The 12,790-nt window shown below is 41.8% G+C and overlaps 1 protein-coding gene across 10 annotated transcripts in view; it reads left to right on the plus strand.

The window, feature by feature from the left end:
* The window catches only part of Cfap20dc (CFAP20 domain containing), a 236,499-nt gene that overhangs the window by 97,190 nt on the left and 126,519 nt on the right, over nucleotides 1-12,790 (plus strand). For all 10 annotated transcript variants that reach the window (NR_197236.1, XR_015638066.1, XR_015638067.1 and 7 more), the window contains 1 exon segment: nucleotides 10,291-10,447. Coding sequence is in view for 6 of the 10 variants with exons in the window: in NM_001431636.1 (NP_001418565.1) it covers nucleotides 10,291-10,447 (157 nt within the window). In the remaining 4 variants the exon portion in view is untranslated.

Below are 12,790 nucleotides of genomic sequence, written 5' to 3' on the forward strand. Positions count from 1 at the left end.
TAGTATAATACTACACAATTACTCATAGGAGAGCAGGCCGAACAACACTGCTATTCAAAAAAAAAAAAAAATACCAGACATGGCTAGTCAAACTGGAAATGATCACAAATAATTTAATTTCCCATGGGAACATGATTTGATGGTTTAAAGTAAAATTCAGAAGCTGGGTCACCCTGCATTCATAGTATTCAATATACAATAAAAGACGTTTGTAAAGATACAAAGTGAACAAAGCGATATCTAGCACTCAAGGATGGGGATGGAAGACAGAAGGCGACACCCGAATAAGGACTTAGAGTTCTTCCCAGAGACTGTGAGTTGGGAGGCACCTACTCGGCCATACGGCGTCAGCTGGGATTGGAGAAGCAGACCAGAGTCCCTTCCAGAGGTCAGCCACAGCTGGAGTGCTCTGCCTCCAGTGCCCAGCGCTTACAACTGCAGAGGGTTGGAACCCAACCGAAGAGAAAGGGAACGTCTCGTAAGGTTTGCACCGCACTTTTGTAAGTTAAAGGAGAGAAAGCATAAAAAGAGAAGCCATATTTGCGTGGCAGCTCCAATGAAGAAGAAGCATGGAGACCAGCTCACACGGCTAAAAAATAAATCTCCAAACCTAAGGCGGCCTGGCCCAGAGTTCAGATCCTTTCATACCTGCACAGAAGCACAGCTTGTGCTCCTCAAACTGTTCTGTACGACAGAAAGGAAAACTTGCCACCAAACTCATTTTATAAAGCTAATATTACCCGTATAGAAATCAGGTAAGGATACATCAACAAACATGAATATAGGCCAGTCTCCTGATAGGAACACAGTTGCAGAACTTGCCAAAAAAAAAAAAAAAAGTATGTGCAGCTGAATTCCAGTTACTCGTCAACGGGATCCTTTAGTATGGTTGGGCTTCCTTCCAGGGATAATGGAATTACAAGATGTCTTAGTTAGGGTTTCTGCTGCTGCACTAAAACACCATGACCAAAAGCATGGGAAGGAATGGTTGATTTCATCTTACAAGTTGTAGTCTGTTATTCAGAAAAGTCAGGACAGAATCTCAAGGCAGCAACTTGGAAGCAGGAACTGAAACAGAGTTCATGGAGGAATGCTGATTACTGCTTTGTTCCCCATGGCTTGCTCCGCCTGCTTTCTTAGAGCATCCAGGACCACCTGCCCAGGGGTGGCACATACCATGGTGACCCAGTCAGTCTGATGGGGGAATTTTCTCAACTGAGGTCCCCTCTCCCAAAATGAGTTTAGCTTGTTTCACCTAGACACAAAACTGGCCAGCACAATATATCTGTTCAGTCAATCAGTAGGTGGGGGAAGAAAATTTAATAAAATGCAGTATTGCTACAGGAAGAACGTCCTAAAGAACGTTGGACCAAGAGGAACAGACGTCAGTGAAAGAAAGGATATAGATGGCAGGCCTGTGGCCAACATTATTATAAGTGAAAGCCAAGCTTTAACATTTGTCTGGAATTAGAAATGAGATGAGTTTATCCTCTTTCTCTATTCTTGTTCCAGAATAGTGCTTGAAGGGTTAGCATGCTAAGGAGAAGGGAAGGATATGAAAGAGAAGTCAAAGTACCTTCTGCATATAATCTAATCCTGTTTGTAAGAGACTATAAAGAGTCCACCAGAAAGCGCAAAATTGATAAACCTGAAGTAACAGAATATAAAATAGACATAGAAAAATCAATAATTTCTGATGGAACATGGAAGCAGAAAAGGGTCAAAATATCCAAAGCAAATATGAGTAAAATGAACATGCTGGTGATATCATAATGTCTAACGTCTGGTCACACTATAGAGCCAGAGGGACAAGAACAGCATGGCTCTGGGGGCCAAAACAACTCTGTGAATCACTGTAATAGGATCAAGGGCTGGATCAAGTAAACCCACGCTGCTACAGACCTCTCATTTTCAAGAAGGGAGCTAAACAACATGCATTGGAGAAAGATGGCTTCTTCAGCAAATAGTGGAAGAAAAACTGGATATCTAAATGTAAGGGGGAGATACTCGACCCATACTGCTACTTCTGTATAAAAAATCTATTCATATAGGATCAAAGACCTTAGTGGAAGAGTTCAGTCCCTGAACCTGCCAGAGGAAGAGACTTCAGGACACAGGCACGAGCAAGGACTTTCTGAAAGGAACTCCAGGAGCGAAGATAATGAAAACCGATGAAATTCAGAAGCTCTGCACCGCAGAAGAAACGTTCGTAGAGTCAGCCCGCAGAATAGAAGAAACTCGTCCCTGGCCACACATCTTTTTACATCTTGGGGGATCAGGGTTTGGAAAACACCTGCTGACGTTGCCATGTTCTTAAGTCCCAAGACCAAGAGCTGTACCAGATCACAGAATAATAGAAATTTTAAAAAAAAGAGTTTATTAAGATAAAGAAAGGCATTCCCAAGAATTGGAGTGAGCTGAGAAAAGGCTTATAATGACCCCTGATAGGTCATGTACAGAGCACTCTCTTTCATATCTGTGTGACATGGGATTTTTTTCAGCTGTGGGTTCCACGTTGCCTTGGTGGCAAAGGGTTCCCAGCCCTCTACCAACTGGCTTTAATGTAAGCGGCTACTCTTTCCAGACCCTGCTCTCCTGATAGTCTGACAGAGGGTTAACAGATGCCTAGAATACCTAAAGAACTCAGGTCCTCCTCACACTGCATAGCAAGTGCTTTCTATCCGAATAGCTCTCTCCCCAGCCCAGTTGTTAATCTTAACCATTAGTGTGTGGAAAGTACCTGGGAGATGAGCAAAGGGTACTCCTCAGCATTTCCTTGACAGTGTTTCCATAAATTATTTGATTTCAAGGCCTCTGGCCTAAAAGGTGATTTCTTACATGAAGAAGTGTATGTTGGATGAGTGGGGCATCGATTGGAGAAGGTGCGTCTCTGGCAGCCTTTCATTGACGGATATGTCTTGCCCTGGCCCCTTCCTGTCTTCTGTGTGCTTCTAGCTGCAATGAGGTAGACAGTTTCCCTCAACCTCGCCCTTCCCCATAGTGTTCTGCTTTGGAATGGTCCCAGCGAATATGAGACTTTCTAAAATAGGAACCAAAATAATTCTCCTTTCTCAAGAATTTGTTACAGAAAAAAAAAACATATTACTGGCATAATTTGACAACTCTAAATGGGTACAAACAAGGAAGAGAGCTTGAAAATGTATGAGAAACTAAAAGGGTAGCCCAGGGTAAGAATCCGAAGGCAGGCAGCAGGGTCCAAGTCAGAGATGCACCACCCCCCAGCCTCCACTTCAGTTGTTAGAGGACGAGTGTGAAGACCAAGCTGCACATCTTCCACACATGTGTAGAGGGCCAAGACCCAGCGCCTGCATACTAATGGGTTGGTGGTTCAGTATGTTGAAGCTCCCATTGCTCCAGGGTAGATGACTCTGTAAGTCTTCTTCTGATGTCTGTCCTTGACCCCTCCTGCTCCCACAGTCCTTCCTCCAACTCTTCCACAAGACTCCCTGAGCTATGCCTGGTGTTTGGCTGTGGTTCTCTGCATGTTTCCATCAACTGTTGGAGAAAGACCCTCAGACGACAGTTAACGCTAGGCTCCTGTCTGTAAGCAGAGCAAAGTATCATTAACAGTGTCATGGGTTGGCTCTTTCCCATGGGGCGGGTCTCAAATCGGGCCAGTCATTAGTTAGCAGTTCCCTCAAACCTCTCTACCTTTATCCCTGCACATCTTGTAGGCAGGGCAAATTTTAGGTCTAAGGTTTTGTGGGTGTTCCCTCCTTGCACCAAAAGCCCTGCCTAGTTACAGGAGGTGGCCACTTCAGGTTCCATATCCTCTACTGCTTGGAGTCTCAGCCAGGGTCACCCTCTGTGCTCCCAGGAGCCTCCCCGGCTTGTTCTAGACATACCTCCACCGATTTCCCTTCTCTCTCCCAGGCCTGTCATTCTTCCCCAGCTCTCCTCATACCTGATCGCCAAAACCGTTGCCCTCCCTGACCCCACCCACCCATTCCCCTCTCTTACTCTACCTCCAATATCTATTTTGTTTCCCCTTCTGTGTGAGATTCAAGCATCCTCCCTTGGACCCGCATTCTTATTTAACTTCTTTGGCTCTGTGGATTGTAGAATGGCTATGCTGTAGTTTATGGCTAGTCTCCACTTATAAGTGAGTACATAACATGCCTGTCTTTCTGGGCCTGGTTACCCCACTAAGGATGATATTTTTCCAGTTTCATCCATTTCCATGCAAACTTCCTGATGCCCTTGTTTTTTAATAGCTGAGTAATACCCCATTGTTGTAAATATACCACATTTTCTTTATCCATTCTTCAGTTGAGGGACACCTGGATTGTTTCCAATTTTTTACTATTTTGAATAAAACTGTTGTGAACATAGTTGGGCAAGGGTCTTCTGGTATGGTGGAGCATCTTTTGGGTACATGCCCAGGAGTAGTATAGCTGGGTCTTAAGGTAAAACTATTCCAGATTTCTGAGAAACCACCAGACTTATTTCCAACGTGATTGTCCAAGCTTATACTCCCACCAGCAATGGAGAAGCAATCCTCTACTGCTTGGATTGCTTCACATCCTTGCCAGCATATGCTTGAGATTTTGATCCTAGACATTTTGAAGGGTGTGGGAATCTCAGAGTCATTTTAATTGCATTTCCCTGATGACTAAGGACATTTTTAATTTGGTTATTTGGTTTGCTGGTGTTTAACTTTTTGAATTCCTTATATATTTTGGATATTAGCCCTCTGTCGGATGTAAATTTGGTAAAGATCTTTTCCCATTTTGTAGGTTGCCATTTTGCACTGTTGGTAGTGCCCTTTGCCTTACAGAAGTCTTTCAGCTTAATGAGCTCCCATTCATCAATTGTTGATCTTAGTGCTTGAGCTATTGATGTCCTGTTGAGGAAGTTGCCTCCTGGGCCAATGTGTTCCAGTCTATTCCCCACTTTCGCCTCTGTTGGATTTAGTGCATCTCGTTTTATGTTGAGGTCTTTAACCCACGTGGACTTGAGTTTTGTGTGGGATAATAAATATGGATCTATTTGCATCCTTCTACATGTAGACATCCAGTTAGACCAGCACCATTTGTTGAAGATACTGTCTTTTTCCCGTTGTATGGTTTTGGCTTCTTTGTCAAAAATCAAGTGTCCATAGGTATGTGGGTTTATTTCAGTGTCTTTAATTTGATCCATTGATCAACCTGTTTGTTTTTATGCCAATATCTTGTGGTATTTTTTATCACTATTGCTCTGTAGTACATCATGAGATCGAAGATGGTGATAACTCCAGAAGTTCTTTTATTTTACAGGAGAGTATTTTGCTTTTGCTGGTGTGGAATTATTTATTTTCTTGTTTTCTTGGGTGTAATTAGCCTCCTTGCATTAGAGTTTTCCTTCTACTATCTTCTGTAGGGCTGGATTTGTAGATGGGTATTACTTAAATTTTTTCATGGAATATCTTGTTTTCTCCATCTATGGTGATTGAAAGTTTTTCTGAGCATAGCAGTCTGGGCTGATATCTGTGGGTCTCTTACAGTGTACAAGCTATGCCCAGGCCCTTCTGGATTTTAGTCTCTATTGAGAAGTGAGGTGTAATTATGATTGGTCTGCCTTTATATGTTATTTGGCCCTTACCTTACCTATGCAGTTCTTAATATTCCTTGTTCTGAACATTTAGTGTTTTGATTATTATATAGCAGGAATATTATCTTTTCTGGTCCAATTTATTTCATGTTTTGTAAGCTTCTTCTGTTTATAGCCATTTCATATTTTTAAGTTGGGGATTTTTCTTCTGTGATTTTGTTGAGAACATTTTCTGGACCTTGAAGCTAGAATTCTTCGCCTTCTTCTACTTCTATTATTCTTAACATTAGTCTTTTCATAACATCCTAGATTTGGATATTTTAGACTTAAGATTCTCTTTGATGCATCTGTTTATTCTATTGTGTATCTTCTATGCCTGAGATTCTTCTCTTCAATCTTCCTTAGTCTCTTCATGGTATATTTGTATGATCCTGTTCTTTTTTTAAGTTTTTCCATCTCCAGGGTTTCCTCAGTTTGTGGGTTGTTTGTTTTGGGGTTTTGTTTGTTTGTTTGTTTGTTTTTATTTCTTCTATTTTCATATTCAGGTCCTGAACTGTTTTGTTCATTTTCTTCATCTGTTCAATTGTATTATTTTAAGTGACTTATTTACTTATTCCCTCTTTAAAGGCCTCTGTCGTCTTTCTAAGAGTGTATTTAAAGTTATCGTCTGTGCTTCAGCTGTGTTAGGATACCCAGGCCTTGTTGCCGTGGGATAGCTGGGTTCTGGTAGTGCCATATTGCTCTCGCTCTTGTTGATTGCTCTTATGCAGGCCATTGCCTGTCTGGTTGTCCCTTGTGTTTCCTGGATGTTCCTGATGCTGACTGGCCTCCTCAGTGAGGCAGAAAGATCCTTGAGCTCTTTCTCAAGACAGTGGAGTACAGGGAACAGCACCTCTCCTGGCTGTGCCCCTGATAGAACTGATTATTCCTGTGGGCCTGCTGATAGAGCTTAGGGGACAAAGTGCATCTCACCTCTATTGTGCCCTAGATGGACCCATCAGTCTGGGTATTGTCAGGCAGTGTTCTAGCCTGCATGTTCCTGGGGCCAGGCAGGCCTCCTCAGGAGGGAAGGGATGGAGCTTCTGCTGCCTGTGGGGTGGGATCTAACCTGGATGTTCCTGGGGCCCAGCAGGCCTCCTTGGAAGGGAAAGTAATAGAGCTGGGGGTCATGTGAACAGCATACAGCTCACTTCTGCTGCCTGGGCTACTAAAACTTTGGAAAATCTGGAAGACTGTATGCTAGGCAAGTGCTGTCAATTGACCTGAACTAACATTTGTTAAAAGTTTATCTAATATACATTGAATATACATAGAATGTACATTGTTTTCAAGTGTACCTTGAATGTTAACTAAGATTTTTAAAATGTGAATCTCAAAAACATACTGAAGATGACAGATGGTCTTTCCACTGCCAGATTTTTTTCTGTTGCCTATGTATTAAACTCTAACAAATATTTAAGGTCAGTAGTTCTTGCCTGCTGCATTAAAGGTGTATATAGGAATACAGTTATTAAAGATTGAGAAAATGTCAAACAGCGTAAGGACTTTCATAATGTATAATACCACCAAGAATAATGAAAACATATTTTATAAAGATCAACTGTGAATCACATAATCCTCTCATTAGGAGTAAAGACTTTATCCTCTTTCCCAGAACTTTGTATTACACTTCATAACATTTATATGAATATCGAGTTGTTTGTTGAAGCTTATAAAAATTATATCCTTTATAAAATCAGCTAATCCAGAATATATGTGAATGTATTTCTAATTTTTCTAGCCAAGGTGGATTTGTGAAAGGTTTCCCTGTTTTTCCTTAGGATCCACCTTCTTGGTGGTAGATCCATGGGAAGAATTTTCCAATTCTCAGACATTTGCTTAAGGATTAAAAGATGAAAGTGTGTGTGTAAGCATGTGTGTGTGTGTGTGTGTGTGTGTGTGTGTGTGTGTGTGTGTGTAAAGGCACGAATGCACTTGCATATGTTCATATATCCATGTGTAGACACACACTGCCATTACCTATTGAAGATTTTCCAGTCAAGCCTGAGTGGGGTAGGGTGAGTAAAAGCTTCATTCCTGCCATGGATAAGCCCTGGTTCCCTTGCACTCTGAAGGTGGTGAGCTCTAATTCCCTAGCGAGTGGGTTATACGGCACACAGAAAGGAAAGGACCCTGCGGTGAAAAGACGAGCATGCACGTCCACCTGCCTCTGTACCCAGTGAACATCAAGTTACAGCCAAACCGAGTGCTGTCTTCAGGCCTTTCCAGAAACAGAAGAGCCGATTATTTTTTAAAAGGCGGGTGATACAAGCACCATTGAACCTGGAGTATAAAAGGAGGGATAGGTGTGGAGAGAAAGGGAAAGTTGTCCCAGAGTATCACTTAGCTCCAGTGTGTGTAACACCTACAGTCCCGTTATTAAAATCTCAGAATACGAAATGCTAGGGAAAAAAGAGAGAAAGCAAAAGATGATAATCCAGGGAGGATGAAGTTCAGAAAGTAAGTCTTCCTGAAATGGGGTCAAGAGGTTAATTCATCATTAAAACATGTGAAAAGTAAATAAAATATGGAAAAGAGAAACAGTTACCGACTGAACAGTCTGAGCAGGTGAAACTTTGGCAACATTGGGCTTTTATTTGTATGGCGGTGATTTAAATGGTCTGTCAGTAATTTGCTCACAACTAACTGCACTGATTTTGTGTGTCAGCTTGACACAAGCCAGACTCATCAGAGACAAAGGAGCCCCAGTTGAGGGAATGACTCTGTGACATCCAGCTGTAAGGCATTTTCTCAAGTAGTGATCAGTGAGGGAGGGCCCAGTCCACTGTGGGTGCTGCAGTCCTTGGGTTCTCTAAGAAAGCAGGCCGAGCCAGCTATGGGAAGCGAACCAGTGAGCAGCACCTCCATGGCCTCTGCACAAGTCCTGACTCCCAGTTCCCAGCCTTGCAGAGTTCCTGCCCCGCCTTCCTCCAATGATGGGTTGTGATGCAGAAGATGGACAAGCCCTTTGCTCCCCAGCCTGCTTCTCCTCGTGTTGTTTCCATCACTGCAGCAGAAACCATAACTAAGACACTAACCCATCCTACCCCCTCTAGTGACCGTGTTAATTGGAAGCCACAGGTCTGCCTCTCTTCCTGAGACGAAGGACGTATGTGTGTTTATCTCACGTCTGTTTACATCCCCAGAAGTGAGGCCAGTGCCCAGCACTTGATATTTACAGTGTTCGTGAGGGAAGAATGAGTTTCATTCCTGGTGGCCTGAACTAGTTAGCTAGAACAGGGACATGTTAAGTCTTAGGAAAATAATTTACAGAACAATACTACTTACATAATATACTAATGGATAAAGAAACCCACGCCTCCATTCCCTATGCTCTGGAATTCACCAGGCCATCAATGTCCACCTGATGGGCCCATCTGTTGGATTTGTTCCTTATAGTTTAATAACTCCTGTGTCAGCCTTCTGACCAGCCTTCTTACATCGTACCTGCATGACTGACAGACGCTAGGCTTTCTGTCTCTCGGTGATAGTTTTATTCTGACTTAGCTACAATCAAAAGACCTCCTCTGTCACTCAGAACATACCTACGTCAAGGTTGATAAAAACTTAACTTCCCAATGCTCTACCTTTGCACATTATAATTGCAGAAATAGAATCACTCTCAGATGCCCTTCCTGAGTCTTCACAGTTTGGCCTCACAAGCTTTAGCTATTCCCCACCCCTAATAACCTCCCCTGCCCATGCCATAATCCAGCAGATTACCATTGTCCAGCCACACTCAAACCCACTTCCTCCCCACCTAACTCCAGGCTCCATAATCCACAAGTGACCGGAGTGTTCTCACTGCCTAGGATATAACTTTACTGCTGAGACATCTACAATCTTTTTGGTTTAATCACTAACTCCATGCAATCCCTTACTGATCTGTTAACTGAGACAATCTTGAGCTGGCCTCCATTTTAAAATCAATATCCATTCTAGAAAAGGTCTTAATTATAAACTGCTCCTAAAAATCATTGAAGACTCATATTTAGAGGAAGCATGGAGAAGTTTAATTCTACTTTAGTTTTAATCTCAGAAATTATTTTTCTGATTTTATTCTACATTCTTAAATATGTCTTGATTTCTCAGTAGTGGTTATTTTTTCCTTTCTTTATTCAGTTAGACCACAGAATCCATCTGATGAAGTACTAAGGGATCTAATTGTTTAATGAGATGGAATTAGTACCTGTAAGAGTACTTCAAAATTGGCACACACCCAGCATAATTACAAATCCTTTAGAAGAATCTATTTCTGTATAATAGGTTAATTGGTTGTAAGTAGACAGTACTGGGTACCATTTAACCAAGCTTCTAATTTAAGCCCTACCCTTTAAAAATCAAAACTAAAGTATCTAATTGTAATCAAATTAATCCCCTTGAAAAAAGCAACAGGCCATTTATCTCGAATGCTCAGGCTTTAAGTGATGTAAAGCACTTGCCTTTGGCTTCGCACTAGCATGGTGCCCACAGACAAGAGAGCTGTTTTCCCAGAGCTGCCACTTGCTTCCCGGATGGGAGTGCCACAGTCAGGTGAACAGTTTGTAGTTCAGATGGTGGTGACTCTGAAGGAGAATCAAGGCCACTTTAGGAAAACCTAAGTTAAAGCAGAAAGGGCACACTGGGCCATTCCGTATGCGGTGAGACCCTGCTTCTGTGCCCTGCAGGGCCCTAATCTGCATCTGCTTCTCTTGGTCTTAGTGGTGCAATCTGTGCATTGACCTGGTCGCCTTCACCAGTGAGATATTCAAAGGAGCAGTTTTCCAGTCGCTGGATGGAATTATCGTCTCTGCTAACTGTAAGCTGCGGAAGATCTTCACTTTGAAATTCAAGCCTCGAGAGACGGCCGATAGAGACGGTATGCTTTCTTTTCAGGTTCAGGAGAAATGTAGGAGATAAATATTCATTTAGAATAAAAAACATAGGTTATAAACAGAAAAGATTTTTACGTTGCAAACAGTATTGGTATTGGCCAGACTAATTTGTGTTGCCATCTGCAATGTGTGAGTCTGCCCCTGCCTACAGCTTGCCAGCATTTCTGTTCTTCCCACTGTAACAGCCCTTCTGAAGGAGGCAAGACGGACACTCTGTGGTTTAAATGCCTCGTGGCTAGGAGTGTTGAACATTTTTTCCTGTTTAATACCCTTTTGTACTTGCTCTTTGAAGAACTGTGTTTCATCAGCCTACTTAGTAATTGAGTTGTCTGGATCTGGGGTAACTTGTTGTTTTGATATTTCTAGATATTAATCCTCTGCAGATGTGCACCTGTTCTATAGGCTGTCTTCACTCAGCCCACGGTTTGCTTGGTAGGGCAAGTGTTCTTTAATTTTATGCAATCCTGTTTCTCTATTCTTGCTATTGCTTCCTGGACTAACAGAGTCCTTTTTAGGACATTCTTGCTGATGCCTGTATTTTGATGTGTTTTCCCAATCTTCTTCTCTGTTTTAAGTATTACATTGATGCCCTCTGTTAATTTTTGTACAGAGTTTAAGGATCCAGTCTCACTTTGTTTGCTTGTTTTTAATTTCAAGATACTTTTACTTTAAACAGTTTTGAATAGTATGCATTAGGCGCATTCTGGCATTGCACTGTTTTATGTGTAGATAATCCTGGTTTTCTCTGTAACATTTTTTAAAGAGTTTTTTCTTTCCTGTGGTTTCGGCATCTTTTTTAAAAATCATTTTGCTAAATTTGCATGGGTCTAATTATTACTCCTCTATGCTCTTCTATTCTTCTGTTCTGTGTATCTGATTTGTACCAGTGCAGTGCTGTCTCTGTTAAAATGTCTATGTGATAGGAGTTAAAAGCAGACATTGTGGTAGTGATGTTAACATTGCTTATTGGCCGCTAGCACTGTTCTCTCTGCTCAAGAATGCTTCGGGTGTTTACTGTCCTCTGTGTGTCCATGTTAATTTTACAGTTTTTTTCCTAGTAGTGCACTCTCTCTCTCCCACCTCCCTCCCTCCCTCTCTCCCTCCCTCCTTCCCTCTGTGTGTGGGTGCGTGTGTCTGCATGGGTGTGCATGTGTGTGTATTTAAAAGAAATTATTGAATCAGCTTACTTTGAAATGGTAACAGTGGTTGTTTCATATCTGAGATACTGAGAACCAGGTCATCCCTTTGTCCTTGAGACTGGGTGCCTTTTTAATCATGTAGTCCAAGGTGTCTGTCTCACACAGGAGAGACCAGAAACCCAGGAATTGCCCGGTCACGTGGGCTAGGTGTCTCCTCAGTCCCAATCTGCCAAAGATTGGGAAGGCCAATCTAGAGTGAAGGCCAGGGACAGAAGCCTGGACATGCTGCTTCTAACAGCAGCAAAGAAAGCAGCAGCAGCAGCAGGAGGACCACACGAGCACAGGCGAACTGTCTTCTTTCCTCCCATAGCTCCTTTTGTCCATGCTGCTGCCTGAAGCTGCTGTTTTTAAAAATAGTTACTCTGTGTAGGGAACTCACTCTGTAGACCAGGCTGGCCTCAAACTCAGAAACCTACCTGCCTTTTTTTAACGTTATTTTATTTGTCTGTTCTTTTGAGAATTTCATTCAGATATACAGTGTCATTTGCAATTTGATATAGACTGCACGGAACATATAACTCTCAGTGATAAAGCCATTTTTATGATATTAATCGTGCTGACCCACAAGCCTGGGAGATCTTTCCACCTCTCATGTTTTAAATTTTTTGCTATCAATATCGTTTACTTTCTTATTTATGCCTTTTCCAAGATAATAGTTGAAGTTATTGTGAATGGGGTTGTTTTCCTGAGAAATCTCATCGCATTTCTTTCTTGACATATAGATAAATTACTTACTTTTATATGTTAATTCTTATATTCTCACACTTTGCTGAAGGTGTTTTATCAGTTTTAGAAATTTTACGTTAAAGTCTTTAGACTCTCTCATGCACAGGATTATATTTTCTTCAAATAGAGACACTGACTCCCTGCTCCCTTGTTTACTTTCTTTCATGTAACATTACACGGACTGAGCAGCTTTAATTTATGTGTTTAGATATAGAATTTGAAACAAGAGCAAGGAGAGGTATATAGGAGACTTGGTGGGAGGAGAGGGAAAGGGAAAGTGATGTAATAATATTACCTCAAAAAATGTTTATTACCAAGTACTAAAAGGTAAAGATGTCTTCATAGAACACAGAATTGTATTTTCTGACTACGAAACCCAGTTTTTAAAAATTCAGTAACTCA

The sequence above is a fragment of the Rattus norvegicus genome, chromosome 15 (genome assembly GCF_021556685.1).
Source record: "Rattus norvegicus strain SHRSP/BbbUtx chromosome 15, alternate assembly SHRSP_T2T, whole genome shotgun sequence".
Classification (NCBI taxonomy): Eukaryota; Metazoa; Chordata; class Mammalia; order Rodentia; family Muridae; genus Rattus; species Rattus norvegicus.